Source organism: Lepidochelys kempii, chromosome 3, assembly GCF_965140285.1.
Source record: "Lepidochelys kempii isolate rLepKem1 chromosome 3, rLepKem1.hap1, whole genome shotgun sequence".
Classification (NCBI taxonomy): domain Eukaryota; kingdom Metazoa; phylum Chordata; order Testudines; family Cheloniidae; genus Lepidochelys; species Lepidochelys kempii.
The window spans coordinates 65,069,472-65,096,769 of NC_136382.1; the positions used below are offsets into that span (position 1 = coordinate 65,069,472).

The 27,298-nt window shown below is 38.2% G+C and overlaps 1 protein-coding gene across 5 annotated transcripts in view; it reads right to left on the minus strand.

Annotated features, from left to right (window-relative positions):
• Positions 1-27,298, minus strand: part of IBTK (inhibitor of Bruton tyrosine kinase) — a 97,300-nt gene that overhangs the window by 63,762 nt on the left and 6,240 nt on the right. For 4 of the 5 annotated variants that reach the window (XM_073336543.2, XM_073336540.2, XM_073336538.2 and 1 more), the window contains exons 2-9: positions 21,378-22,052; positions 19,216-19,312; positions 15,974-16,098; positions 15,301-15,411; positions 13,172-13,342; positions 11,342-11,459; positions 7,865-8,045; positions 4,284-4,407 (exon numbers count right to left, since the gene is read on the minus strand). In XM_073336543.2, coding sequence (XP_073192644.1) covers positions 4,284-4,407; positions 7,865-8,045; positions 11,342-11,459; positions 13,172-13,342; positions 15,301-15,411; positions 15,974-16,098; positions 19,216-19,312; positions 21,378-21,701 — 1,251 coding nt within the window. In that variant the 5' untranslated portion in view covers positions 21,702-22,052. The remainder of the gene's footprint in view (positions 1-4,283; positions 4,408-7,864; positions 8,046-11,341; positions 11,460-13,171; positions 13,343-15,300; positions 15,412-15,973; positions 16,099-19,215; positions 19,313-21,377; positions 22,053-27,298) is intronic. The other variant, XM_073336541.2, reaches the window with a different exon arrangement.

A 27,298-nucleotide genomic window follows, 5' to 3' on the forward strand; every position in this document is an offset into this window, starting at 1 on the left:
CTTACATTTTTGTTAAACTTTCTACCTATTAATTTCACTAGGTGACCTCTGGTTCCTGTGTTATGTGAAGGGATAAACAACACTTCCTTGTCACCTCCTCCACACCATTCATGATTTTATAGATCTCTATCGTATCTACCCTTGGTCGTCTCTTTTCAAAACTGACCTGTCCCAGTCTTTTTAATCTCTCCTCATCTGGAAGCTGTTCCACACGCCTAATCATTTTTGTTGTCCTTTTTCCCCCCCACTCTAATATATCTTTTTTGAGATAGGGCAAGTAGAACAGCAAGCTGCATTAAAGGTGTGGGTGTCCCATGGATTTATACAGTGGCATTTTGCTATTTTCTGTCTTATCTATCCCCTTCCTAATTGTTCCTAACATTCTGCTAGCTTTCCTGACTGCCAGTGCACATCAAGTGGATGTTTTCAGAGAACTATCCACAGTGACTCCAAGATCTCTTTCTTCAGTGGGAACAGCTACCCAACGTTTTTTATGTAAAGTTGGGATTATGTTTTCCAATGTACAATAATTTGCATTTATCAACATGAAATTCATCTGCTATTTTGTTGCCCAGTCACCCACGTTTGTGAGATCCCTTTGTAACTGTTCACAGTCAGCCAATTTGGTCTATTTTGAGCAATTTTGTATCATCTGCAAATTTTGCCACTTCACTGTTCACCCCCTTTTCGAGATCATTTATGAATATGTTGAACAGCACAGGTATCAGTACAGACCCTTGGGGAACCCCACTATTTCTCTCTCTCCTTTGTGAAAAATGACCCTTTTAACCAGTTACTGATCCACGAGAGGCCCTTCCCTCTTATTCTATGACTGCTTACTTTGCTTAAGAGCCTTTGGCATGGGACCTTGCCAAAAGCTTTCTGAAAGTCCAAGTACACTATATCAACTGGATCACTCTTGTCCACATGCTTGTAGACTGCCTCAAAGAATTCTAATAGACTGCTGATGCATGATTCTGTTTACAAAAAGCCATGTTGACTCTTCCTAACCATATTGAGTTCATCTATGTGTCTGATAATTCTGTTCTTTACTATAGTTGTAACCAATCTGCCTGGTACTGAAGTGAGTAATTGCCAGGAGCCTTTTATAAAAGTCAGCATTCACATCCATTCATCTGGTACAGAGGCCAATTTAAGTGACAGGTTTCATACTGCAGTTAATAGTTCTGCTATTTCATATTTGAGTTCCTTCAGAACTCTTGGGTGAATTCCATCTGGTCCCTATTACTTATTACTGTTATATTTATCAATTTGTTCCAAAACCTCCTCTATTGACACCTCAATCTGAGACAGTTCCTCAGATCTGTCAATTCAAAAAAAAAAAATGGCTCAGGTGTGGGAATTTCCCTCACATTCAGTGCAGTGAAGGTTAATGCAAAGAATTCATTTCACTTCTCCACAACCTTCTCTTCCTTGAGTGCCTCTTCAGCACTTTGAACATTCAGTGGCCCCACAAACGCTTTGTTTTACACAGGCCAAGATTACAAAGCAGAATCAGAGATTTGGTTATGATCAAAGATCACCCATGGAACATATTTAAGGCAGGACAGATTTACAGAACTGCAGGTGGGGGAAAGGGGTGGGTGTGACAGTCTGTACCCCTATGTTCACCTCTTTTACAAGACTATGATAAATTCTGTACAAAGTATGGCTTGTGAGGTATAATTCAAAAACTCATTTTGCTGATCATTATTGTCCTGGTAAAATGTGTGTGGCCCCATTGTACGTAAAGTTATAAGATTCCTCTGAACGTTAGTATTAAGACATATTACAAGTCCGGGGAGCAGTCACAAATCCCAGAGACAAAAGACTCAACAAAACCTCAGCCAGGTGTCAACAAAATCAAATGAACCATCTCATGGTTAAGTGGCCATTGTTTGGCAGAAAAGAGGGTGTGTGGGTGGAAAAAAAATTTGCATCTTGACAAAAAAAGCAGCTTGGGGTTCCCGTCTACAAAGACTTTCTATCACCTGAACCTCAGGTGGAAATGTTTCTCAAAAGAAGAGAAAGAACTATAAGAAGGGAGATTAGATGCCCTAAATTCTCTCTCCTTTTCTTGCTACCTATGGCATCGACAACACCTGAAGAAAAATTAAGCGACATTAGATTGGGGGAGGGATCCTGACTGCAAGAAATTCACATCAGTAAGCCTGCTGAAACATGTATTGAAAGAGATCTATGTTCTGAATTCACTTAACTTGTTAAGTTAGGCATTAGTTGCATTTTACTTTTATTTTCTTGTAACCAATAATGACTTTTATGCCTCATTACTAATAATCACTTAAAAATCTATCTTTCTGAAGTTAATAAATTTGTTTTATTGTTTTATCTGAACCAGTATGATTGGATTGAAGTGTTTGGGAAACTCCATTTGAGATAACAAGATTTGTGCATATCATTTTTTATTCATAAAATGACAGACTTCATATGAACTTGTATTGTCCAGCAGAGCTGGGCAGTACAAGATGAACATTTCTGGGGAAAGTCTGGGACTGGGAATTTGCTGGTGTTCCTCTACAGTGTAATTCAAGAGTGACTGGTAACAGTACTAATATACTATAACTGGGAGTAATTTACATGCTGGAGGCTGTGTGCAAGCAGACCAGAAGTGGTCGCTCTCACAGCAAAGCAGTGTAAAATGCACCCCAGCCTCGGAGAACTGAGGGGATACAGCTGTTCATCGGTCCAGATTGTACCCTGGGTAACGTCATAGAGGGAAGAAACTGCGCAGCAAGTTTCCTTTTCCTTCAGTACTGCATGAGGAGAGGGGAGATAAGGCTAGACCACCAACTGTTGATTCAGTACTGAAAAGCAAAAGGGGGTCCCCTCTCTTCCAAGCAGTCATTTGCGATGTTTATGCCTAAGACACCCTTGATACTCACAAAACTACCAGTTTCCATTTTACTTGTGTAAAATTGGCATAACAATCTGGTGTAAATTGACATAAACACCACTGAAGTAAACAGAGCTATGCTGATTCATATTGGCCCAGCGACTCTATGAATTAGAAGCTATTGCAGCCACACTGGTGATCCCACAGGCACAGTAACTTTACGAGTCACATGGTTTACAGCATACATGTGCGCACACATAAACCTCTTGACAAAATATTACCATCTAATTTGAAAGACTAGATGCACCTATCAAAAATCTGCTTTATCCTATAAAAAGAGCTCAGTCATGTTGCAAAAGTGAAGACAGAAAAATGCAGAGAGGAACACCAGTTCAGTTCTGTCCTCTTTATTCTTTATGTGCTGGCACAATTTTAGATTTCTCTTCCACTGCAGCATTTTCGTTAAACAAAAATTTTACAAACACCACTAGATGGTGCTGCAAGTTTAGAATTTGCAGTGAACTAATTCTAGGATGCTTTGAGTTTTCAGGGTTTCTAAGAAGAGTTGCTGTAATATGGAAAGCTTTAGTAAATTCTTCTGCATTGTCATACTAACCAGAAGGTACAATTGTCCGCAATTAAACATATATACTAAGCCATTCATTGGGTATGGCACATAAACTTTTAAGTGTGGTCAGACATACTGTACATTGTATCTCTAAGGTAATGGTTTGAGAGTGGGCTGTAGTCACACTCGGAAACAGAAGAGACACAAACAGAGGTTCTAGCCTGTTGTACACTGTTGCAGTGGTTCATGTGAGAGTATCAACCGTATCTTAGAGGAACACTGGCAGCTGTGTACAAGAGGGATGGACATTTTCAGATAAGGATATTGGCCTCTCTTAACATGGCAATTTAGACCAACATCTGACCAATATTAAGTGTAACATCATGCACTTGTGGCAAACAATGAACACAGAACAAAAAAAAACTAAGGACCTAAAAACCAGTGGCCCACACTTAAGTAACCATTAATTCTCTCAGTACCATACCCAGGTCATCAGGTTCTTTTTCCAATGTCTTGCTCACATTGCTGTCAGCAGAATGAAAGTGATGTGGAACAAGCAGACAGTTCTGTGATGAAATTGAAGGGATGGCAGGAGTGGAGAAGACAGCTTGCAAAGAAACTACAAACCAGGGCAGAGGAGTTCTTAGATAACTGTTCTTTGGGTTAACTTTGATGAATTTTTCAGCCAGATGACACCCACTCAGAATTCAGATGCCATCCTTCTCCCATACCAAAAAGAGAATTCTACTCAGAGAAGTTAAAATACACTTGGGAGCCCCCGTGGTTCTGTTCTCAATTTACCTAGCCCTTTCAATATACTTCTTGTTTCAAAAGAATTAATACATTAGGCAGACAACTTACTCGTCCAGCTTCATCCAGGGCAAGAATGCAAGTCTTTCGACCCCCATTTTCTTTGAGATGTTGAGGATCCATCTTGTATTCCAAATATCCCCCATTAACAAGAACCTTTTTTAGGTTCAGCTGTCTGAATGAACACAAAAGCAAAGATAACATTAATATTTCTTTTACATATAATTGAGATTTTACATTTAGAGAATCACTTTAAAAAGCAGCTAATGTAACATACATAGTTTATTGTTATTGTGATTAATTTTCCCTCGTGGTATATTTACCAGTCCTTAGAAACAAAATATTCTCATGGCTTGAGACATACAGTAGTTGTCTCATGTCCATCCATTCTTCAAAATAGGTTATCTTCATCTCCACAGAGAGAATACCCTCCTATGGTAAAGAACTGATGGACAAGTCAAAAAAGATTAAAATGAACCTCAAGCTCAAGACCCCAGGATAGAATTACAGCTGCCTTGTACAGCTATGGCATATTACACTTTAAATAAAAATAATAATAATAATAAAAAAAGTTACTTCTGTTGAAAAAAAAACAACCCACCACATAGCACAACATGAGAACAACAAAATTAGTTACCAATTCATCTTTCCTTTTTGGTGTGTTTTCTCAGCACAAACTGATGCATATGACCAACCTCACCCAGACAGAAGGAAGTAAAAAAGACTCCCCCTACCCTTCTCCAGTAGGCAAACTGGCACGCAAAGGTTCTACATGATGACTAAACTGGGCTAGCAGCAGCAGTTTGGATGTGCGTGAGGGAGCTCAGGGCTAGGGCAGGGGGTTGTAGTGCAGGAGTGAGGGGGCGACACTTACCTCAGGGAGAGGGGAAGCCTCCCCGGCTCCGACCGGCATGTCTCTGCAGCTCCTAGGTGGAAGGGCCAGGGGGCTCCGTGCGCTACCTGCACCCACACATGCCGTCCCCCACAGCTCCCATTGGCTGTGGTTCCTGTCCAATGGGAGCTGCGGAGCTGGTGCATGTGGTGGGAGCAGCAGAGGAGCCCCCCGACTGCTGCTCTCCCCCTAGGAGATGCAGGGACATGCCGTTGGAGCCAGGTAGGGAGACTGCCAGACCCGCCAACCCTCCCACAGCACCAGCGGGAGTCCCGGGCCGCACACTGCCGCCCCACCCCAGCATGGGTCCCAGGCCATGCAGCACTGCCCACACAAACCCCGCAGCAGGGGTCCTGGGCTGTATGCCACTGCTCCCCCCACCCTCACCAGCACGCCAGAGCAACCCTGGCCCAAGTTTTAGTTAGTAAAAGTCCTGAACAGGTCACGGGCCATGAATTTTTGTTTACTACTCGTGACTTGTCCACGACTTTTACTAAAAATACCCGTGACTAAAACGTAGCCTTACTTATAGTTTTCACACAGACTCCTGAAAACACTAGAATGCAACACATAAAACTTTATACATTGAAAGATCCATTTTCCTCGAGCTTCAAAAGTTCATACCCATGGCCCATTAATAAAATTTATTTAAAAATCCATACTTCATCCTTACAGAATTCATCAAGTTTCTGGGTGGATAAAATTGATTTAAAAAAAAATTAGATTATTTTTTAAAAGAAAAGTATTTCAATTTAAAAGAAGTGTTTTAATTTTCATAATTTAAAATTTTATTTTATTAAAATCATTTAAGTAAATAAAAAAATATTGTGCATGAATAAGTCCTCCTCAAGATGTTGCTTTACTTATATACAAAAAAATCAGGGGAAAACATCTTTAACTTTTGAGGTTAACTTTATGTATGTGTCACAATATCATGTACTGCATTAAGTATCTATATATTATTTTCAGTTTTTACAACATAATGAATGCTAGTATGTATTTCTTCAAATGTCTTTCATTTTGTTGGGCAGAAAAGCTTATTCCTTAGTTACTTTTGGTTTCAGTTCAGCTAGCAGGTGCAGAGATCACATTTTCTTCATTTTCAATAGTTTAAAGTTGAGAAACCAATTGAGAGTTTAAAAAGCAGGAAAGTTTGTTTTGTTCTTCCACTATATTAATAAAAGCCACATGGTGGAGGATCAGATTCACTAATTCTAAGAACTTGAACAATTCCATCCAGATTTTCCAAGGTTTTGAGGCACCTTAAAATACAGGATTTTCAAATGCACCTAAACCAGTTAGGCTCCTAACTTTCTTTGTTTCTAGTCACCATGGGTCAGGTTTTGAAGGTTCTTAGGTGCTGATGAAAATCCCAATGGTATCTAACAGGTAACTCCCATTGATTTAGGTGCATTTTAAGGCAAAGAAACTTCACAAATCTGGCCCATGGTGACCAGAAAAAATCCATCAACTACAGTAACTACAGTTAATACCTCCTTTGTTAATTTTACACTTTATGACATTTCTTTACTAGATCTTTTTTTAACTTGGATTTGTGCCAAGCTAAATTTAGACGGACATTGGAATTCAAATTATATACACACAAACAATATTTTAAGAGTTTTATTTGACCTTTAATGTGCCAAGTACATAGGAAAGTAAGTTTATAAAAATCTGTTGTTTATTAAATCAGTTTTAAATGCAATCTGAATAAATCTATGTTAAAGCTATAGAATTGCTTAAATAAATATGTATAGATATAGTGAAAACTTCCTGGTTAGCACAAGTACCCAATTTATAATTTAAAGGCTACATTTGGTTGAAAATCTACATTTTTAATGGTTATACCAACCAAATGAGAATTAACCTTTCTATAGGAAAATAACTAAAAATCACTTATTTTAAATTGATTTAAAGTAAATAAACCCTGACAAATTTTTAAACTACTTTCTTCTCCCCGTTCTAAATTAGAAGGGATTTTAAAAGGGTTTACATATAAGTATGGAAGTTTCTCCATCATCATCAAATTGAGACATAAGACTGAGGATTCAAAAATGACAGCTGCTGGAAGAGAAAATTAAGAGTAACCATTTGGCTAGAACAAAAGGAAGCTTCTCTTAATGTTTTCCCCCGCATCTGATTTTCCTGCATCTGCAACCCTCACAGATTTGTTTCATTTAAATATTCAGTAATTAAAAGTATCCGCAAGAAGAAAAGGAGTACTTGTGGCACCTTAGAGACTAACAAATTTATTTGAGCATAAGCTTTCGTGAGCTACAGCTCACTTCATTGGACAATGAAGTGAGCTGTAGCTCACGAAAGCTTATGTTCAAATAAACGTACTCCACAAGTACTCCTTTTCTTTTTGCGGATACAGACTAACACGGCTGCTACTCTAAAAGTATCCAATTATACATACTCTAATTTCTAGAAGCCTTTTTAACAGTTGTATTTTAACTCAGCTATTAGCATATGGCTATTTTACACACTCCCAAATACAAAATAAATCTATTTAGTAAAGAAACAAGCCCAGCCTTCAATGCCTCCACTAAACAAACAATTAGATCAAGCCAAACTCAAGAAGTCCAGGAAGAAGCAACTGTAAAAGTGACCCGGTATATATTACTTCTTGAACACGAATATCCCCCCTCCAAATCTCTTCCAAAATAGTTTGAAAAAAGAAAAAGAACAGTGAAACTAACTTAGTATTGTACTTCCCTGTAAAGGAAAAAATACATACTTGGAAGCCATCTTCTTGCACTGATAGTCTGTGAGCAAGTAAATATCCCCTCTTTCAGTAACACATACTGTAGCGCCATCACTTGCAGCGACTAAGGACAAAATGATGTCCTTATGATGCAAAGCAGAGACTTGGCGAGGAGCAGTTACACACTTCTCTCCATTAGGATCCAGCATATATCCTACAACAAAATACAAACCCCCCATTTATGTTAGTTATTTGAGATTCCATAATTTGTCATTTGATTTTGAGAACTCTTCCCCATTCTCTCCTATAAATATTGCTGAAAAGCCAATTAAAATTTAATTTTTCTACGTTACTCATCTTCACAATTATTAGGCAGAAACGAATCAAAAGGTACTTGTCATTTTTTGTCACATTATCACAAAAATGAAGCTTTGAAAAAAGGTAATGGATTTCTGGTCTACACAATCACAGACCATAGAAAGATAATTAAATATGGTTAGCCATTACAATCACACAACAACAGCTGCATTTATCTTGCTTACCACACTAAACTGGAAGTTCATTAGCAGGACAGATTACACTGTATAAACTCAATTTTACTTTGACTGTGGCAAGGCTGTGATATTAGTTGCCACATCACATGAACACAGCCTCCATATATCCATAACTAGTTATTGGCAGGTGCCAAACCAGCTCCTCCTGCATCAACTGACTGTTCAGAAACTGAACAAGCCTGTTTGTAAAGGCTCTTGTACCTAGTTGTAGGGTGGGTTTGATTTTTTGTTTTGTTTTTGGGGGGTGGGGGGGGAGAGATAAAAGGGAAGGATTCAGACACTCAATCCCATTCCTGTTTCCTATTTTTTAAGAAGAAAACTATTTTTATAAAAATTACTAAAAGTCAGCTATTAATTACACATGGTATCTCTAAGCATATTCTTGATGCCAGTCACCTCAGAGATTATAAATACATTTATTTTAATTTTCTGTTTGACTTTTTCCAGAATATACACAGAACTCTAAGTGCTTATTTTCAAACAATATTTTGTAGCAATTAAAAAAAAAAAAAAGGTCTTCCACGTTATTGCTAATTTGACTGTCCTTATATTATATTATACCCACCACAATATTCCTTGTGCTATCATATTCACTAATACTTTATCCCACTTCCTCCACAGCTGTTTAGCCCACCTCTTCCCCAAATACTCAAGAAAAGAAATGGATTTTGTGATCAAGCCCAGCAGGTAGACAAATCCAGGCTTTGGCAAACCATACTGTGTGGAGAACATTTCAGAACCCAAAACCCCTTCTGAAGAACTCTTAAGAGGCTCCAAATTCAATTGATCAAGACTTTGGTAGTACACCTCTACCCCAATATAACGCAACCCGATATAACACAAATTCAGATATAACGCAGTAAAGCAGCACTCTGGGCAGCGGGGCTGCACGCTCTAGCAGATCAGCGTGTCAGCATGCCTGCCTCCGACACGCTGCTCTGAGCGGCGTGTTAAGGGTGCCGGGCCAGGGCCGAAGGGTTGGATAAGGGGCAAAGGGTCTCGGGGGGGGGCGGTCAGGAGACAGGGAGCAGGGGGGTTGGACGTTTCGGAGGTTCTGGGGGCAGGACAGTCAGGGGACGGGGCGTTGGAGTCCCGGGGGGCTTGTCAGGGGGCGGGGGTGTGGATAGGGGTGAGGGAAGTCAGCAGGGGAGGTTGGATGGGTCGGGGGTTCTGAGGGGTCAGAGGGCGGGAAGTGACTATTAATACCAGAAATGCTCGAGGCCAAAGCAAGTTCGATATAACGCAGTAAGATTCTTTGGCTCCCAAGGACCACGTTATATCAGGGTAGAGGTGTACTGTATAGAGACAGAGACAGATACAATCCCTTAAGTAAACGTTGTTAATAATTATTAAAATAGATTTAAATGTATTTAAAATGCTAAAAATTGTCTAAAATGATAAAAACCTGTGCAAGTCAGACATTAATATAAATACTGACAAAGTAAAATATACACCCAAAATAACTGTTTCAGTCTTATTGTTTTTACAGTACTGGCGGGGGTTAGAAGACAGAGTTATTGAAAGAGTGAGAATTTACACAAAGCTGCATTTCAACAACATTGTTGTAATTTAACCACCATACATTCTCCCCCATCCCTGTACTGAAAATGTGGCTTATGACATCAGGCTCTGCTGTCGCAGGAGGAGTGACAGAGAGGATTGAGCCACATTGGTCTAGCAGAAGCAAGAATCCTACTGTATATCCCACTTATTGGAGTAGCAGAAATTGTATTAGGGGGTACTAAGAGGGCCATGAAATAGCATGGAAACACTATGAACTTAAATTTAAGAACAGAACATGAGATATTTTTAAAACATTTCCTATTAATGACAATTTTCTTATCAATAAAGGTTGTTTTTTATTCCCCAACAGTAATATAAAACATTTAACCACGGTTGCCTTGCTCCAACATAGGAGAGATAAAAGCACAGTTTCCAGAGAAGTGCCTAAGCTTCATGGAGTCAGCATACTAGTGCACGTAAACAGAAAGCACCAGGATTAGCTAACAAAACTTTTCAATCTGCACAGATGTAAACCCAGAGAAAGAGAAACTCAGTCTAAACACCAATATCAGTCTGAGGTTCTAAAGTGTTAAAATGGCAAAAATATTTCATTTCACACAGACCCTTAACTATAAATGAAGTTCACTGCTATGTGGTATGTTTAATAAGCTATCGTCTTAACTCGTCAAATGAAGATTTATTCTGGAAGCAAGAATAAAAGACAATTCTAGTAATGGCTTAGCAAAAATAGCAAACAAAAAACCCCACAATGCATATTCAGATACGTATCTTGCTTTTAAAAAGTTAGTAAGGATGAAAAATTGAGGTAATTCCCAATAGTATATTTACAGATAGGGGAAAGCTGGATAGAGAACATAAAAAAGTGCCAACAGCGTGCCCAGTGCTGTGCACAACACAAGCACTCCCCTTGGGAAATTACAAATTTAAACAATGTTGTCTGCAGTGTTGTTATAGCTGTGCTGGTCTCAGGATATTAGAGAGAGACCAGGTAAATTAAGTAAAATCTTTTATTGGAACAACTTCTGTTGGTGAGAGGCAAGAGCAGCTCTTTGTAGCTCAGAAGCTTGCGTCTTTCACCAACAGAAGTTGGTCCAATAAAAGATATTACCTCACCCACCTTGTCTCTCTAAATTTAAACAATGACATTCTGTATCCTGAAAGTCTGCACTGATGGGCCACACAAGAGTCACAGAAGAGAAAGTTGGCCAAATAAATTTGAACAGTAAAGCTACATTTGACTTACCCCACTCATCCTCAAGCATAAAAATAATCATTGACAGCAGTAAAAGAAAAAAAGAGTGTGTTCTGGAGCCAGTGGAAGACAAGTATAAACCAACATTAATTAAGCTTCTTTTCTCATACAGATGACGGCTTTTACTTTGAGTAACATTTTTAAAGACCGATTTTTATTTGTATAACAAAACATTCTTACCTAGCTGGCCACCATTCAGTCCCATGGTATATATAGCTTCTCTAGTCCATAGCACTGTATGGAATCTGCCTGCAGCCACTCCAATCACCATTCTACCTTTCAGATTTTTTGCCTGAACCTACATATAAAAGCAAAGATTTTCATATAAGTATCAAATCCCAAGCAAATAAAATGTGATGTGCATAAATCAACTTCTTATTTGGCAATAATGAAGTCCATACTAATTAAACTCTTAATGGTTGTATCAGTTTCACTGAAGATTTAGTATAACTAGCTTTTGAAATGAACCCTGCTTTTTTTAAGTGAAACACTGTTCCATCAAAGACAAAGAGGAACAAGAAAAATCCAGAAAGGGTTAGCCTATTTCTCCCCTCCTCCGCCCCACCACCACGCTAGATTAGAGCCATGCCACCTTGGGCTATCAACAGATCTCAGAATTAAGCAGGGTTAAGTTCAGTTCTTAGGTGAGACAGCCAAAGAAAAATACAAGTTCTGTAAAAAGTGGCTATTGGAAAGCTTCACTCTGTTTAAGTACCAGTGTCCTAGCATGCTGTAAGAGAGCATTTTGATGCTAGATTTCATCCAACAGATGGCAAGTGAAATTAAGAAAATGACCACTCGTGGTCATTGGAGAAGTAATCCCATTCCCTGGTGAAACTTTGACTGCCTCCCAACATCTTTCAACAGGTTCAATTAGACCTGTTACTCTTCACTTCCTCTTGCTAGCTGCCGTGTAATGCTGTGCTACTGAATGCTGTTAGTTGTATTTCACTCCAGATGGCACTTCCCTTCAGTAGTAGGTAAAGCAATTCTTGCATGTATAGTTGCTTTGAGATAGTAAATAACTTATTCTGAGGTATCACCTTGGGCAAGTTCTCCTCCCTGAAACCTGTGCTTCTTGTCTACAACTATCAGGAAATGTCATTGCAGAAAATTTTCTTTTCCTCTTCTCACTCTACTATCCCTATTACTATTTTTCCCAAACCACTATCAACCTCTGACATTAAAAGGGCTTTCAGGGAAAGGGTGCACTAGGGAGTGCGGGGAAGCCAATGACTTAATGTGCATGTCTAACCTTACAAAGACACAAACCAGCGGCCTAAAACAATCCATGAAAAAGGATACCACTTAGTAAATATGTATTTTTATTTTCACTCATTTGAAATAGAAACCTTTAACTAAAGGAAGTACTTCAGAGTAATATACTTCAGCACTTTTCTTGCAACTGTGCCTAGTCATCAAGTACAGGATTTAGTACTTCTATAACAGGGGTCGGCAACCTTTGGCACGCGGCCCATCAAGGCAATCTGCTGGTGGACCACAAGACATTTTGTTTACATTGACCGTCTGCAGCCACGGCCCCCCGCAGCTCCCAGTGGCCACGGTTTGCCATTCCCCGCCAATGGGAACCGTGGGAAGCAGCGGGCAGCACATCCACAGCACATGTGTGTGGCACATCCACACCACTTCCTGCAGCGGCAAACCGCGGCCACTGGGAGCTGCGGGGGGCCATGGCTGCAGACGGTCAATGTAAACGCAATGTCTCGCGGCCCACCAGCAGATTACCCTGATGGACTGAGTGCCGAAGGTTGCTGACCCCGTTCTATAAGCTTAGAATCCAAGCAGAGCACAGACAGGCAAACCATCTGATTACATTACACAAATATTTAACATTGAGATTGTGTGCTAATGACTTGGAGAAGATGGCTTTATTCGACCCCATGTTCCACTTGAATTATCCCTACAAAGTTTACATATAGACATCAATATGATCTTAACATTTCACTCTCAGTGAGGAAAAGGTCCAAGTAGTAGCTAAGCAGTTATTACCTGTCTGGGAACACTGCAATTAGTAGGAGGAGGAAGAATACCCAATTGATGGTAAGTATTTAGGCCAAAGGTGTAAACATATCCATCTTCTGTTAAAACAACAGTATGATCCTTAGCTGCTGCTACCTGGGAACACTGATGGCCAATTAGACCTTCCACAAGTCTTGGAACCTAGTACAGATCGACCAAGTGTTGAAAACATTAAAAACACTCATTTCTGTACTGAGAGAATTTTTTTAAAAACCATACACACCCCCCATCACCAAATCACACCAAAAACCCCACACCAAAAATAGAAATGCAAAAGAAAACTCATTTAAAAGGTACAGAATTGTGTAATTAATGTTTGATATATTAACACATTGCATATCACATGGAAAGAAGATTAATATGACAAAATACTTTTAGCATGTACCTTTAGAACAGATCACCTGAAATCTACTCAGAAACTCAATCTAAAACATCTGAGCAGTTTTCAATAGTCACAATTAATGGTGTGTTTGTGTTTGTTTTCTGAAGTTACTCTGATAGAAAAAGGCTTCCTTCTTTCTCCTAAATACGTATTTTTCCTCCAAAATTACAGTGATGCAGTACGGGTTTGAGGTCCAGTCTCTCAATTCCACTGAAAAGAGGAGAATCACAGCTTTCCAAAAGCCACTTGCTTCTAGCCCTGATTAAAAATGCTGTTTCAGCTAATTTTCAAGTGGGGGGAGAGGGGACCACACAAACACACACTAAGGGATTTTGTTTAAAATCAATTAAATATATAAGGTTTCTCTATAATAGTATCAATCTCCATAATATCAAGGCCTTCATGGCTTTCCGTCAGGACATCTGTAAATTGGATTCATAGTACTAAAGAAGCTTGGCGTTATAAATGGAGTGATCAAAAAAACTCAGCTATTTCTTTTTTAAATGTGACATTTACAGAATATAGGTGAAGTGGTCAAATGATGGTATTGGTACTTGTTTGGGACCTAAATCAGTCATTTATGGCTTTGCCATTCATTTGGCATTCATTCACATAATTCATATGGTTATTCCAAATTCTAGCCAATAATGTCTTTACAGCACACAACTTTATAATATTGTGGGGGAAAACTGCTGTTAACCTTGCTGTTGAAACTGACCCCATCCCATTCTACAGCAAAATCTACGCACTATATGCAACATACGCAAAAACTGTAATGCAAGAGGCCTACAGGCCTGTATCCTGTAAGACTTGGCTTAAGCTAAAGCATTTACGTATACTAGGCTGCGGCACTTGACCGAGATAATGGACTAGGCCAATCTCTAACTAGAAAAGAGCCAAAAGGGCCTCCAGAAGAGTCCCTAGCTGTCCATTATATGAACCCTCCACACTGCAAAAGTTCCTAGTCAAAATGCTGCCACAGCAAACTGCAGATCTTGATAAGATCTTGATAATAACATGGTGCGTCAGCACTGTGCTAGTTATTAAACTGCCCTTCCATTAATTCGTTATAAGGCTTTATTAATAACGCTTGAGTGGTAAGGAAATGTATCATTTGGCTTGAATTTGGACCTATATAAAAGTCTGGTATTATAGGGGCAGGGTAGAGAGAGACCAGGGTGGCACTTGCATGTGACCATCTTGGTCTCCTTCTCCCTGCATGCTTGTATTCAATAAAGGACCTCAAACTGTTTGAATCAAACAGATGGTGTGACTCGTTTTCCACAACAATGTACATACGTATACATATACTTGCAATTTCTCTCATAAATTGCTCCACTCTCAGGTTTCTCATAAAATTTTAAAAATGATGTCATTTCATGTAAAATAAGTACATAATGTTGGTGGTCCATACATAGCCCTGAAGTCTTCATGAAGACTATTACACACAGCACCAAACTGAATTTTAACGTTTTTATTCATCGATTAGCATAATGCAACTACGTACTAGTCAAATGAAAAAATAGGTACTAATCAGTTTCAATACAAATCCATTTAAAATATAAATTCTTCCTTTGTAAATAATTTCTGAACAAAGACTGTCATTGTTTAAAATAACCTACAACTGAACAAAATAAGACATTTAATGAATTCTGAGACTGCATATCTAAAACAAGATTTTTTTGTGCTAGACTATACACAATATTTTTAAAGATACCAGGCATGTTTGTTCATCACCATGACCCAAGCGTCCTCCTTGACCATGTCCACAAGTGTAAATCTGTCCTTTCTGGGAAAGGAACACCGAATGAAATTTACAAAGCACCACCTGAAAATAATATATACAGTTACAGTTTGAGGGGTAGCATTTTAGCATTCTTTTTGTAAATTACTTTGTAAATATGCTGCCTTCACTGAGGAAATACAGTCTGTCCACACAAGACACAACAGAATGTATATCAAACTAGTACACTGTTCATCTTCAATTCATTGTCTATATGGCACTGGAAACTACAATAGCACCATCCTCCTACATGGAATTATTTATCATCATCATCTGTTGTTGCAAAACATAGTTTCCATTTACAAAGCTAGGAATGTACTATGGCTTTCAAATCAGAAGTCAATCCAACATTTTACATCATCGTAAAATACATCCAAAAGGGTATCTATACATCCAAAAAGAGTTGGGAGTCATTGATCTGTGGACTGAAGGGAAAATAGTCCAGGAGCACTTAATCCCCAGAGCAGTTTCAATGACTAAAATAGTACTGTTATATGAGAAAGGGCAGCAAGATCAGCTCCAATATTGAGATTATTTCTCTGTGGAAAAAAAAAAAATCTTACTCATGATGGTATATGGGTTATTAATCTTTGTTTTTTCAGAATACCTGTTTGATGTAGACTCCATTTCTAGGAAACAGATCCACCAATTCAGGATGATGTTTGCTCTGTTGACCACCATGACCCAAGGTAAAATTTATGTTGTTTCCCCAAGTGTAGACATCTGTGGGATCTAAAATTCAAAGGACAAATTCCATCTGCAATATCTGCTACATCTGTGTGTGAGCTGCATTAATTTAACTCCACCTCTGACATAAGTGTGAACTAGAACAGTATACGTTACTCCAATTAAAAATAAAATTTGAAGAAACAAGGTAAATTCTATTTTAAAGGTATATTTTAAGATTCTTTTGAGAATTTAGAATGATTATTAAGCATGAAATATTTGATCATATTGCATGTCCTGTACATTAGGTCCCTGTTCACATATATTTCTCACAATATTTGTCCAACTTCACAGAGCACACATTCATCAGTAAGAACTATTTACATGTCAAGTCTGCAATACAAAACTGCATGAACTACCTTAATTGGTATGCAAAGTTTTGTCTTCCACATATATTAAAAAAAAATAAATCATGCTTGGACTCAAACGGCTAAATAGATTTTCTTCAACTCTTCCCATTTAATTTATATTCTAGACCAACCACAAGAACTTTCAACACAAGAGAGACTTTTTGGCTAAATGACAGGTTTCAGAGTAACAGCCGTGTTAGTCTGTATTCGCAAAAAGAAAAGGAGTACTTGTGGCACCTTAGAGACTAACCAATTTATTTGAGCATGAGCTTTCGTGAGCTACAGCTCACTTCATCCGTGAGCTGTAGCTCACGAAAGCTCATGCTCAAATAAATTGGTTAGTCTCTAAGGTGCCACAAGTACTCCTTTTCTTTTTGGCTAAAGTTATATAGATTAGAGCTGTGGAAATAGAGTACCCTCTCAGCTGTAATTACCATGATACTAGAAAGTGAACTTTAACCTATTTCCCTCTGACAAACAGATAAGAAAGTCAAATCAGTTCTGATGCAACACTAAGTTTATATTTTATCTAAAGATTCAAAGCATGACTGTAAAGTAATCAATACATTTTAAAATCAATATCAAAACAATGATGAAATAGTGTTTAATAAATAGAACATAAGGTAATGTCAGCCCAGAATTAGGATGTATATATTTCTTCTACCAAAATACTAAACTATATTTGTGCAACGAAATATTACAGCAATCAAAAATTTAATTGACTAGCAAAGGAAACTGACTAAACTATTTTCATTGCACAAAAGCTGATTGAAATGGGGGGAAAAGCACAAGTGGAGCAGAAACAGGAAAAAGCAGGTTAGATTTTTAAAATTCACTTATAATAATTTAAAGGGATATTAGGAACACAGATGGGGAAGTATATTCAAAGAAGATTTTAAACTTAATAATGTCTTTTAAGAAAGTTCCTATGTACTCAAATTAGCAGATCACATTACTTAGATATAACAATAACTTGCCAGTGACTAGAATTAGTTTACTTTTTAAAAATCATATAAAAGTTGCACTAAAGTGTTTTGAAGATTTATAATTTTGTATCCCAATTTTTTTAAACTGGCTGCGATGAGATATAGGGAATTCATTTAATCTATTAATGCTGGTGTTAAAACCATGAGGGATGTAATTCAATGTCAACAGATTTATTTAAGTCACTGAATCCCATCAATTTACTCTAGGCAGGCTCTTGAAAAATAGCTGAACCAAGATGAGGACATCAGACAGAATCCCTCCTAACTAACCTAATGTTAAGACCAGGGTGGATAAAAATCAATGATTTTTTTTAATTAAAATCAGATTTTTTTGATGAAAAATACCTATTATAGCTCAAAGATCTCTCATCATGGAATAGGGATTATAAATTCTAATTCTATAGCATGAGACAATATATTCATGTAATGTTTAAGAAAAGTTTTGTAAATGAGTTCCAATAGTTCATGTATTAGGGATCTAATCTTATGGAGTTCCATAGGCTTCTGTATAGATTATTTAGGTTAATCTTTTTATCTACCCATGGGACTCAGTGCTAAGTCTAAAAGGTACCATCAGAGATGCTTAGTTTTGCAGTTCTCAAACTGCGGATGTGTCTCCCCATAGGTAACATGCTTGTTAACAGCAAAAATGTTTTTAAATAAATAAATAATATATAGAGGTGAGAAATAACAGACCTCAACTATTTTGTCCCTCTGCAAATTTGTGTACACAGAGTCGATCCCTTACGTCTCTCTAAAAGTGCAAAGTCTCAAAAAGTTCAATGAATAGAAGATTGTTGAGGGAGGAATAGATCTGGACAAGGAGAAGAAGTCTGGAGATAAACGTGAGAAGCGAGGGACACACACTTGTTTTGGTAAAACATTATAGGTTTGCTCTTGAAGAAAAAAAAAATCAAGAATACTTAACGTTGTTGTTTTAGTTAAATAAAACAATTTAAATGTCTGTCTGGTGATGTTCTCCTAATACAACAAGGCAAGAAAATCCTCCAAATATTCATGATTAACCTGTTGAATTGGAGATATTTATGAGGTCACTGGGAGGTGAACTATCTGCTTCGATTACCTTTGGTAAATGAAATAACCAAACAATCATTCATTTTCTGATATAGCTGTAAAACTAATCTGAAAAATTTTCAAAATAAATCACTGTTTAAAAATGTATAGCGTGCACCTTCTAAAAATGAAACCTACATCTCTCTCTGAGTTGTGAAGCATATGTACTAAGGTTATACAAACCAACAAGAAAGCACTTTTATGTAGAAAACCAGGATTAAATTGAGTCATCCTGACTAGTAATTTAAATCATTATTTAAATCAAATTGATTTAAATCAAATCCACCCTGGAACTTAATACCATAGGTACTTTGAATTTCTCACCTGTAACTACAGTAGCACGTGCATCTTCATTCATTGCTGACAGTTAGTAGAGCACCAATACTGAACTCAAAACAAGTTCTCAAGACATGTTCCAGAACATTATTTAGCCCTATTTACCCTAGGACTTAAACTTCTGCCATCATTAAGTGCTGTTGCATTCTCTTCTGACAAAAAGGTATAGAATGTGTATGTGTAGACAAGGTTTTCTTTCTATGCTCTTACCAACTTACCATGTTGCCTTCACATCTTTTGTATAACATCTGTAAGTACTACACCATTAGTACAGTCATAATTAGAAACAGATAGTACTGTCTACGCATGCACACACATTTATATGTTGATAGCAGTACATATCTTACAGGAATCTCTGTATTAATTTGATGCCCTACCCGTTTTCTTGAATACTACATAGGCTGGTCTGTCCTTCATCACAAGGTCCAAGGCAGATAAGCCTTCTTTATCTTGCATGTATAAACTAACCCCATGCTGAAAGAGGAAAAAACACCTTGTATGAATATTACTATCACTCCTCATTTCACAGCTAGTAAAGAAATGAATATGATAAATATTCTTAGGTGATCTCAGAGGAATTTTACATTGGAGAAGCTAATAAATTCTTTGCATTCCAAGACATTCTAAAGATGGATTTAAACTCAGTAAATAATAATCAGAGACAAGTGACATGGACTTACTATACCAAAAGAAGTCTACAAAGAGGCTTAATTGGACAAGCTTCAACAATAACTACTGTTCTGTGTACAGTGAAAAAAACCACAGGAACTGGCACTGACTGCCACAGTTGAAAATAGGCAAACAGGTCTCCCTATTGTGCTTTTAAATCTACTGATGAAAAAGCGCTACACAAGAGCGAGGTATTACTACTACTGTTGGGCACCTTCACCAATGGTAGCAAGGGGGTGTGACAGAAGCGTAGCTGCTCTGTAATAATATACAAATACTGTATGTTTACTTGTTAACTGGAATATTTTCTCTATGAATGTTGGTTTACTAATAGGAAGATGTGTCAGGAAAAAACAAACAGGAAAGAAAACAATGGCTGAAGATACACCACCCCACTTAACCCAGAAGCTAACACACACACTGTTGGTTGTTATTTTTTATTTAAAGGATAGCAGACTAAGTCATTTTCACTAATAGGATGGGGGCTCTGTAATTTTTTTTTTTTTTTTTTTTGGTGATTGCTGTGCACATTCAAAACACATAGCAATCTGGACTCCGAACTAAAAGAATCCTTCAGACATCAGTCTGTACTTCAAACTGTCTTTTGGGGTCTTTTGTTCATTCCTGCAGAGGCTGCAGCCTCTAACACTAGAAGACTAACAGATTCATCTTTGGATGAATTATTCAAATATTTGCCGGACTGATCTAACATGATTAGTTCCCCAAAAGAGTTCATTTTAGCCCTGGAAGCAGTTCCAAAGAAGATGTCAAAGGAAGAAGTCTATATATTTTTAGTGCAGCTATTGTTAGATAGTATCTCGGGGCAAAGAGAAGCAAGTCACCACACGCACAAAAAAACAACAAGAAACAGCAGCTTGGAGTGAATACATATGAGACACAACCTATACTGAAAAAGTTTTAAAATTCTCCAGTAATGAATCTCATACACTCTAAAAAGTTAAGAGGTCATTAGAAAGTGTTGAGAAACATACTACTTGGAAACGTTCCAAGGAAAGAATGCTTAGGATGAAAGTAAAGTGGCACATGAAACAAGCATTTTAGAAACACCAATGCTTCTAAAATTAAAACTGTTGGAGCCACAACCATTTTTATTTATCTGCCAGTTGAAAACAGATAAGGCTAGCAATGATCAGACAGTGTAATACTTTAAGTAAGAAGGGCAGAACGCCCTGGCCGCTATCTGGTCAGTGACTGGCTAAAGAGACAAGTGGGACAGAGCTAAAGCCCAACATTACAATCAGCTTCTAATTAATTTCACTTTCATGTACTACTAATAAAATGCTACAAATTTTTGAGCTGTAGATACCTGATTTGTTAAGTACTGTTTCCATTTAACAATTTTTAGTGTCATGGAAACATTTCCGTTACTATATTTGGTAAACGCTTATTTTTACAGAAATTCAAAAATCTGGTGCCAAAGCTAAACCCAGACTGTTTTGTTAAGATCTCTACCCTGCAAGAGTTTCCAAGTAAATGGAAACACATGCAGCCCATTGACTTCAACAGGATTCCTCACAGGCTCAGGGGTCAGGTCCTGTGGAGTCACTTACAAAATCAACACTTGAGATCCTGTCTATATTCCAAGCTACACAGGTTTAACTTCAGATTGGCCCAATTGTTATTAGAAATAAGGAATCAAGTTAAACTAAAATCAATGCAATTCAGGTTTACATTGAATTAAGCTGTGTCCACAAAGCGTTTTGTACTAGTTTAGCTCAATCAGTTTAAAAGTCACACCTTGAGTGAAATTTTGATATAGGAAAAGGCATTTCAATACAAGTTCATGTATCACACATCACAAACACATTAAAAAAAAATTAGTGTGCAATACATGAAGTCAGATACTGACCTTCAGCAATGACCAAACACAGTCAATGTGTCCATAAAAGATGCCTCTGTGCAAAGCTGTCCATCCAGACTCCTTGTCTTTTGCTAATAAATCCACTCCTTTGGTGTCTGCCAGCCAATCTAGCACGCCTTTCTTACCACAGGATGAAGCAAGATGGAGGACATTCCTGCCAAAGGTATCCTTTAGAGTTGCTGCATTGTAGCAGTAAGAAGAAAGAAAGGCCTTGATCTGGCCTTCACTTCCTCTGGTAACTACAGAAATAATATCCAAAGCATGCTGCAGGGAATGACACTTCAGAGTGCAGTCAGGCAGGATAGAATTCATTCTCACCTTTCTGAAATGGCTCCCTCATTAAGAGGAGCAGCCAGTAAGAATGCTAAGGCACTCCCTTTTTACAACACAATACAGTGCTGGAGAAAATTCATGATTCCTAGTACTTAAATTCAGTTTCAAACAGCAGCCATGAGAATCTTCATGCACTTATGTTTGGCACTTAATCAAAAAATATAAATATTTATAAATATAAATTTATATTTTAAAGTCTTATTTCTCCATATTATACAACAAAAATCTTGTTATTGTCCATAGAAAATTCCAAGAATCAAAAGAGTGGGGAGGGGGGCTCCCCCTCCACACTGTCTAATTCTTCTAAATCTCCATAATTGCAAGGGAGACCTGCAAGAAAAGGGATAAAAGGGGAAAGAGACAAATAAGGATTATGCAACATTCAATAGACTTTTACACCAAGACCGTACTTGTTTGTGGGTTTGGGGTTGTTTTTTTTTTTTTGTTTTGTTTTTTTAATAGATATGAGAAACATTGAATTTTGGTAGGCCCAATTTTTGGTATCTATTGCATTGATGTCTCCATATATCATAAAAGCCCCACCTGATTCCTGTAAAAATATGAAACTTCTCAGTCATGCCCCACAGTTACTCCAGTTGACTGAATCACCCAACAGCCCCCTTGATTATCCAAATGATTTAAATAATGTATGGATTAAAAGGACAGTAAGAACTTTAAAGGTAAAACTGTGCCATAATCTACATCCACCCACCCACCCACACAAAATACACGTCATTCTTTAAACGTGTTTGGGGGGAGGGAGGAAATTGTTGTGTTTTTTTTAGCAAAATTTTATTTTAGAAAAACTCAAAAAAATTTATTCTCTCAGAGGAAAAAATAAATCTGGGTAAGGAAAACATTTCAATTTCAAGATTCTAATGATTCATTTTCAAGTCTGACCAATGAGACTAAGAAGGATTCTTAATTATAGGAAATATCCTAGGCTGCCAGACACTATAGTATTGTGTTTTATTCATTTAAAAAACAAACAAATCACACATTAAATGAAGTACAAACAACCAGCATTCAAAGCCAAAAAAATCCCAACCATTCAGCTAAGTACATAATCAATTAGAATCATCAGTGACCTACATACACCTCTCAGGAAAATTGAAACTGCTGTTCAATCTGAATTTGAACTCCTATTCAAGCTAAACAAAAAATAAAAAAAAAACACAACACACAAACTTTAAAACATCAACCTTCTCCAGCACAAACGTCACATTCTGAGCCAGATACTACTCTCATCTACATGTGTGCAACTCCCTCACTTTAACAGGGTGACAAAGTGAATGGTGTTTGGCCCTCTATATGTAGGATTTAGAACTTTTTAGCTTACGAATGAAACCTGGGTTTGAAATTCGCCTAGAAACGTGAGTGGTAAATCCCAAAAGGACCAGTACAATGTTTTCACAAGAACTTGATTAATAATACATCAATGAGTCCTGTTAATATTAACTCAATATGAAACAAATTTAACATAGCTATGTTCAAAAACCAGTCGGAGAACACTTCAATTGCTTTGGTCACTCAATTACAAACCTAAAAGTGGCAATTCTTCAACAAAAAAACTTCAAAAACAGACTCCAATGAGAGACTGATGAATTGGAATTAAATTTGCAAACTGGATACAATTAACTTAGGCTTGAATAAAGACTGGGAATGGATGGGTCATTACACAAAGTAAGACTATTTTCCCATATTTATTTCCCCACTGCTGTTCCTCAGAAAGAAAAGGAGTACTTGTGGCACCTTAGAGACTAACAAAATTATTAGAGCATAAGCTTTCGTGAGCTACAGCTCACTTCATAGGATGCATACAGTGGAAAATATAGTGGGGAGATTTTATATACACAGAGAACATGAAACAATAGGTGTTACCATACAGACTGTAAGGAGAGTGATCAGGAAAGGTGAGCTATTACCAGCAGGAGAGCTGGAGGGGGGTGGCGGGGGGATGATCTTTTGTAGTGATAATCAAGGTGGGCCATTTCCAGCAGTTGACAAGAACAGTAGGAGGGGAAATAAACAAGGGGAAATAGTTTTACTTTGTGTAATGACCCATCCACTCCCAGTCTTTATTCAAGCCTAAGTTAATTGTATCCAGTTTGCAAATTAATTCCAACTCAGCAGTCTCTCATTGGAACCTGTTTTTGAAGTTCTTTTGTTGAATTGGTCACTCGATTACAGACCTAAAAGTGGCAAAGAGATTGAAGTGTTCTCTGACTGGTTTTTGAATGTTATAATTCTTGACATCTAATTTGTGGCCATTTATTCTTTTACGTAGAGACTGTCCAGTTTGGCCAATGTACACAGCAGAGGGGCATTACTGGCACATGATGGCATATATCACGTTGGTAGATGCGCAGGTGAACGAGCCTCTGATAGTGTGGCTGATGCAATTAGGCCCTATGATGGTGTCCCCTGAATAGATATGTGGGCACAGTTGGCAACGGGCTTTGTTGCAAGGATAGGTTCCTGGGTTAGTGGTTCTGTTGTGTGGTTGCTGGTGAGTATTTGCTTCAGGTTGGGGGGCTGTCTGTAAGCAAGGATCGGCCTGTCTCCCAAGATCTGTGAGAGTGATAGCTCATTCTTCAGGATAGGTTGTAGATCCTTGATGATGCGTTGGAGAGGTTTTAGTTGGGGGCTGAAGGTGATGGCTAGTGGCGTTCTGTTATGTTCTTTGTTGGGCCTGTTCTGTAGTAGGTAACTTCTGGGTACTTTTCTGGCTCTGTCAATCTGTTTCTTCACTTCAGCAGGTGGGTACTGTAGTTGTAAGAATGCTTGATAGAGATCTTGTAAGTGTTTGTCTCTGTCTGAGGGGTTGGAGCAAATGCGGTTTTATCGTAGAGATTGGCTGTAGACAATGGATCGTGTGGTGTGGTCTGGGTGAAAGCTGGAGGCATGTAGGTAGGAATAACAGTCAGTAGGTTTCCGGTATAGGGTGGTGTTTATGTGACCATTGCTTATTAGTACTGTAGTGTCCAGGAAGTGGATCTCTTGTGTGGACTGATCCAGGCTGAGGTTGATGGTGGGATGGAAATTGTTGAAATCATGGTGGAATTCCTCAAGGTTTTCTTTTCCATGGGTCCAGATGATGTCATCAACGTAGCGCAAGTAGAGTAGGGGCATTAGGGGACGAGAGCTGAGGAAGCGTTGTTCTAAGCCAGCCATAAAAATGTTGGCATACTGTGGGGCCATGCGGGTACCCATAGCAGTGCCGCTGATTTGAAGGTACACATTGTCCCCAAATGTGAAGTAGTTATGGGTGAGGACAAAGTCACAAAGTTCAGCCACCAGGTTTGCCGTGACATTATCGGGGATACTGTTCCTGACGGCTTGTAGTCCACCTCTGTGTGGAATGTTGGTGTAGAGGGCTTCTACATCCATAGTGGCTAGGATAGTGTTTTCAGGAAGATCACTGATGGATTGTAGTTTCCTCAGGAAAGCAGTGGTGTCTCAAAGATAGCTGGGAGTGCTGGTAGCGTAGGGCCTGAGGAGGGAGTCTACATAACCAGACAATCCTGCTGTCAGGGTGCCAATGCCTGAGATGATGGGACGTCCAGGATTTCCAGGTTTATGGATCTTGGGTAGCAGACAGAATACCCCAGGTCAGGATTCCTGGGGTATCTGTGCAGATTTGTTCTTGTGCTTTTTCAGAGAGTTTCTTGAACAAATGCTGTAGTTTATTTTGGTAACCCTCAGTGGGATCAGAGGGTAATGGCTTGTAGATAGTGGTGGTGGTGGTGGTGAACTGCCTAGCAGCCTCTAGTTCATATTCCGACCTACTCATGACGACGACAGCACCTCCTTTGTCAGCGTTTTTGATTATGTCGTCAGTTGTTTCTGAGGCTGTGGATGGCATTGTGTTCTGCACGGCTGAGGTTATGGGGCAAGTGATGTTGCTTTTGCACAATTACAGCCCGTGCAGGTCAGCGGAAGCACTCTATGTAGAAGTCCAGTCTGTTGTTTCGACCTTCAGGAGGAGTCCACCCAGACTCCAATGAGAGACGGCTGAATTGGAATTAATTTGCAAACTGGATACAATTAACTTAGGCTTGAATAAAGACTGGGAATGGATGGGTCATTACACAAAATAAAACTATTTCCCCTTGTTTATTCCACCCTCTCCCCCCTTTACTGTTCTTGTCAACTGCTGGAAATGACCCACCTTGATTATCACTACAAAAGGTCCACACTACCCCGGCTCTCCTGCTGGTAATAGCTCACCTTTCCTGATCACTCGTTACAGTCTGTATGATAACACCCATTGTTTCCATGTTCTCTGTGTATATAAAATCTATATAAAATCTCCCCACTATATTGTCTACTGTATGCATCTGATGAAGTGAGCTGTAGCTCACGAAAGCTTATGCTCTAATAAATTTGTTAGTCTCTAAGGTGCCACAAGTCCTCCTTTTCTTATTGTTAAAATATATAGACTTTATTTCCAGTCTGAGTTTCTCTAGCTTCAACTTCCAGCCACTGGATCATGTTATACCTCTATCTGCTAGACTGAAGTGCCCATTATCAAATATTTGTTCCTCATATAAGTACTTATAGGGTGTGATCAAGTCACCCCTTGTCCTTCTCTTTGATGTGGGAGTGTTCCACAGTCACACTTTCTTGAAGGATATGCAAAAGAGAACTGACCCAGTATTGGATATTGATAAGGAAGTCATCATTCAATAAGCACCAGCCTACCTCCTTATTCCAAGGAAGTGGAAGAGGTGTTTGAGAACCATGACAACTGCCGAAAGTGATAAACTAGAAATATGACACTACACCCTGCACAGATACAGAGATAAGTGCTCTCTTACAAATATTTACTTTCCTTTATAAAGCATTTTGAGATCTACAGATTAAATGTATTATAGAAAAGCTAAGTATTATAATTCATATAATCTGTCACACTTTAATACCGGACCTTGGTTCAAAAATTAAAAAGGGAAAAAATATACATATATAAATATTTAGCTTTGACACATCTATGAGAACCCTGCATTTTCCCTCTCCTTCACTATGCTCCCAAGAATTATTCAAAGTTTATAACAGTGCTATGACTGTACACAGCAGTGCATTCCATATGATGGCATCAATTCAAAATTGACATTAATTACAATGTCATTGCCAGCTTTCATTTTAGAGCCCACACATGGAAAGTTCTGACCAAGCAAATCTCAAATAGCACCAATTACAAAGACACTTTCATTGGAGATACTCCAGAGATAAGAACATAGGGTAAGGAAAACAGGAAAAGATGCAGAATTTTTTTTAAAAAAAGGGGAGTGGGCAGAAAAATCAACAGAGAAACAGACACAGACTTACTGTGGACAGACAGATCAGGTATTAAAAAGGAAATGCAAAAACTACATGGCTAGGAAGCCATGTACAATATTACATAATAAGAAACCAAGAGACAAGCAGTGAGTTACAATAAACTAATTCCATTCTGATTGCACTTTTGCAGCAAATGTAGAATTTTGACATGATAGAATTATTGTCATGTAAGTCAGTTCAGCCCTCCTTTATTACAGTATTACAAACAGGGTTGCATGTACTATTAGCGCATTAAT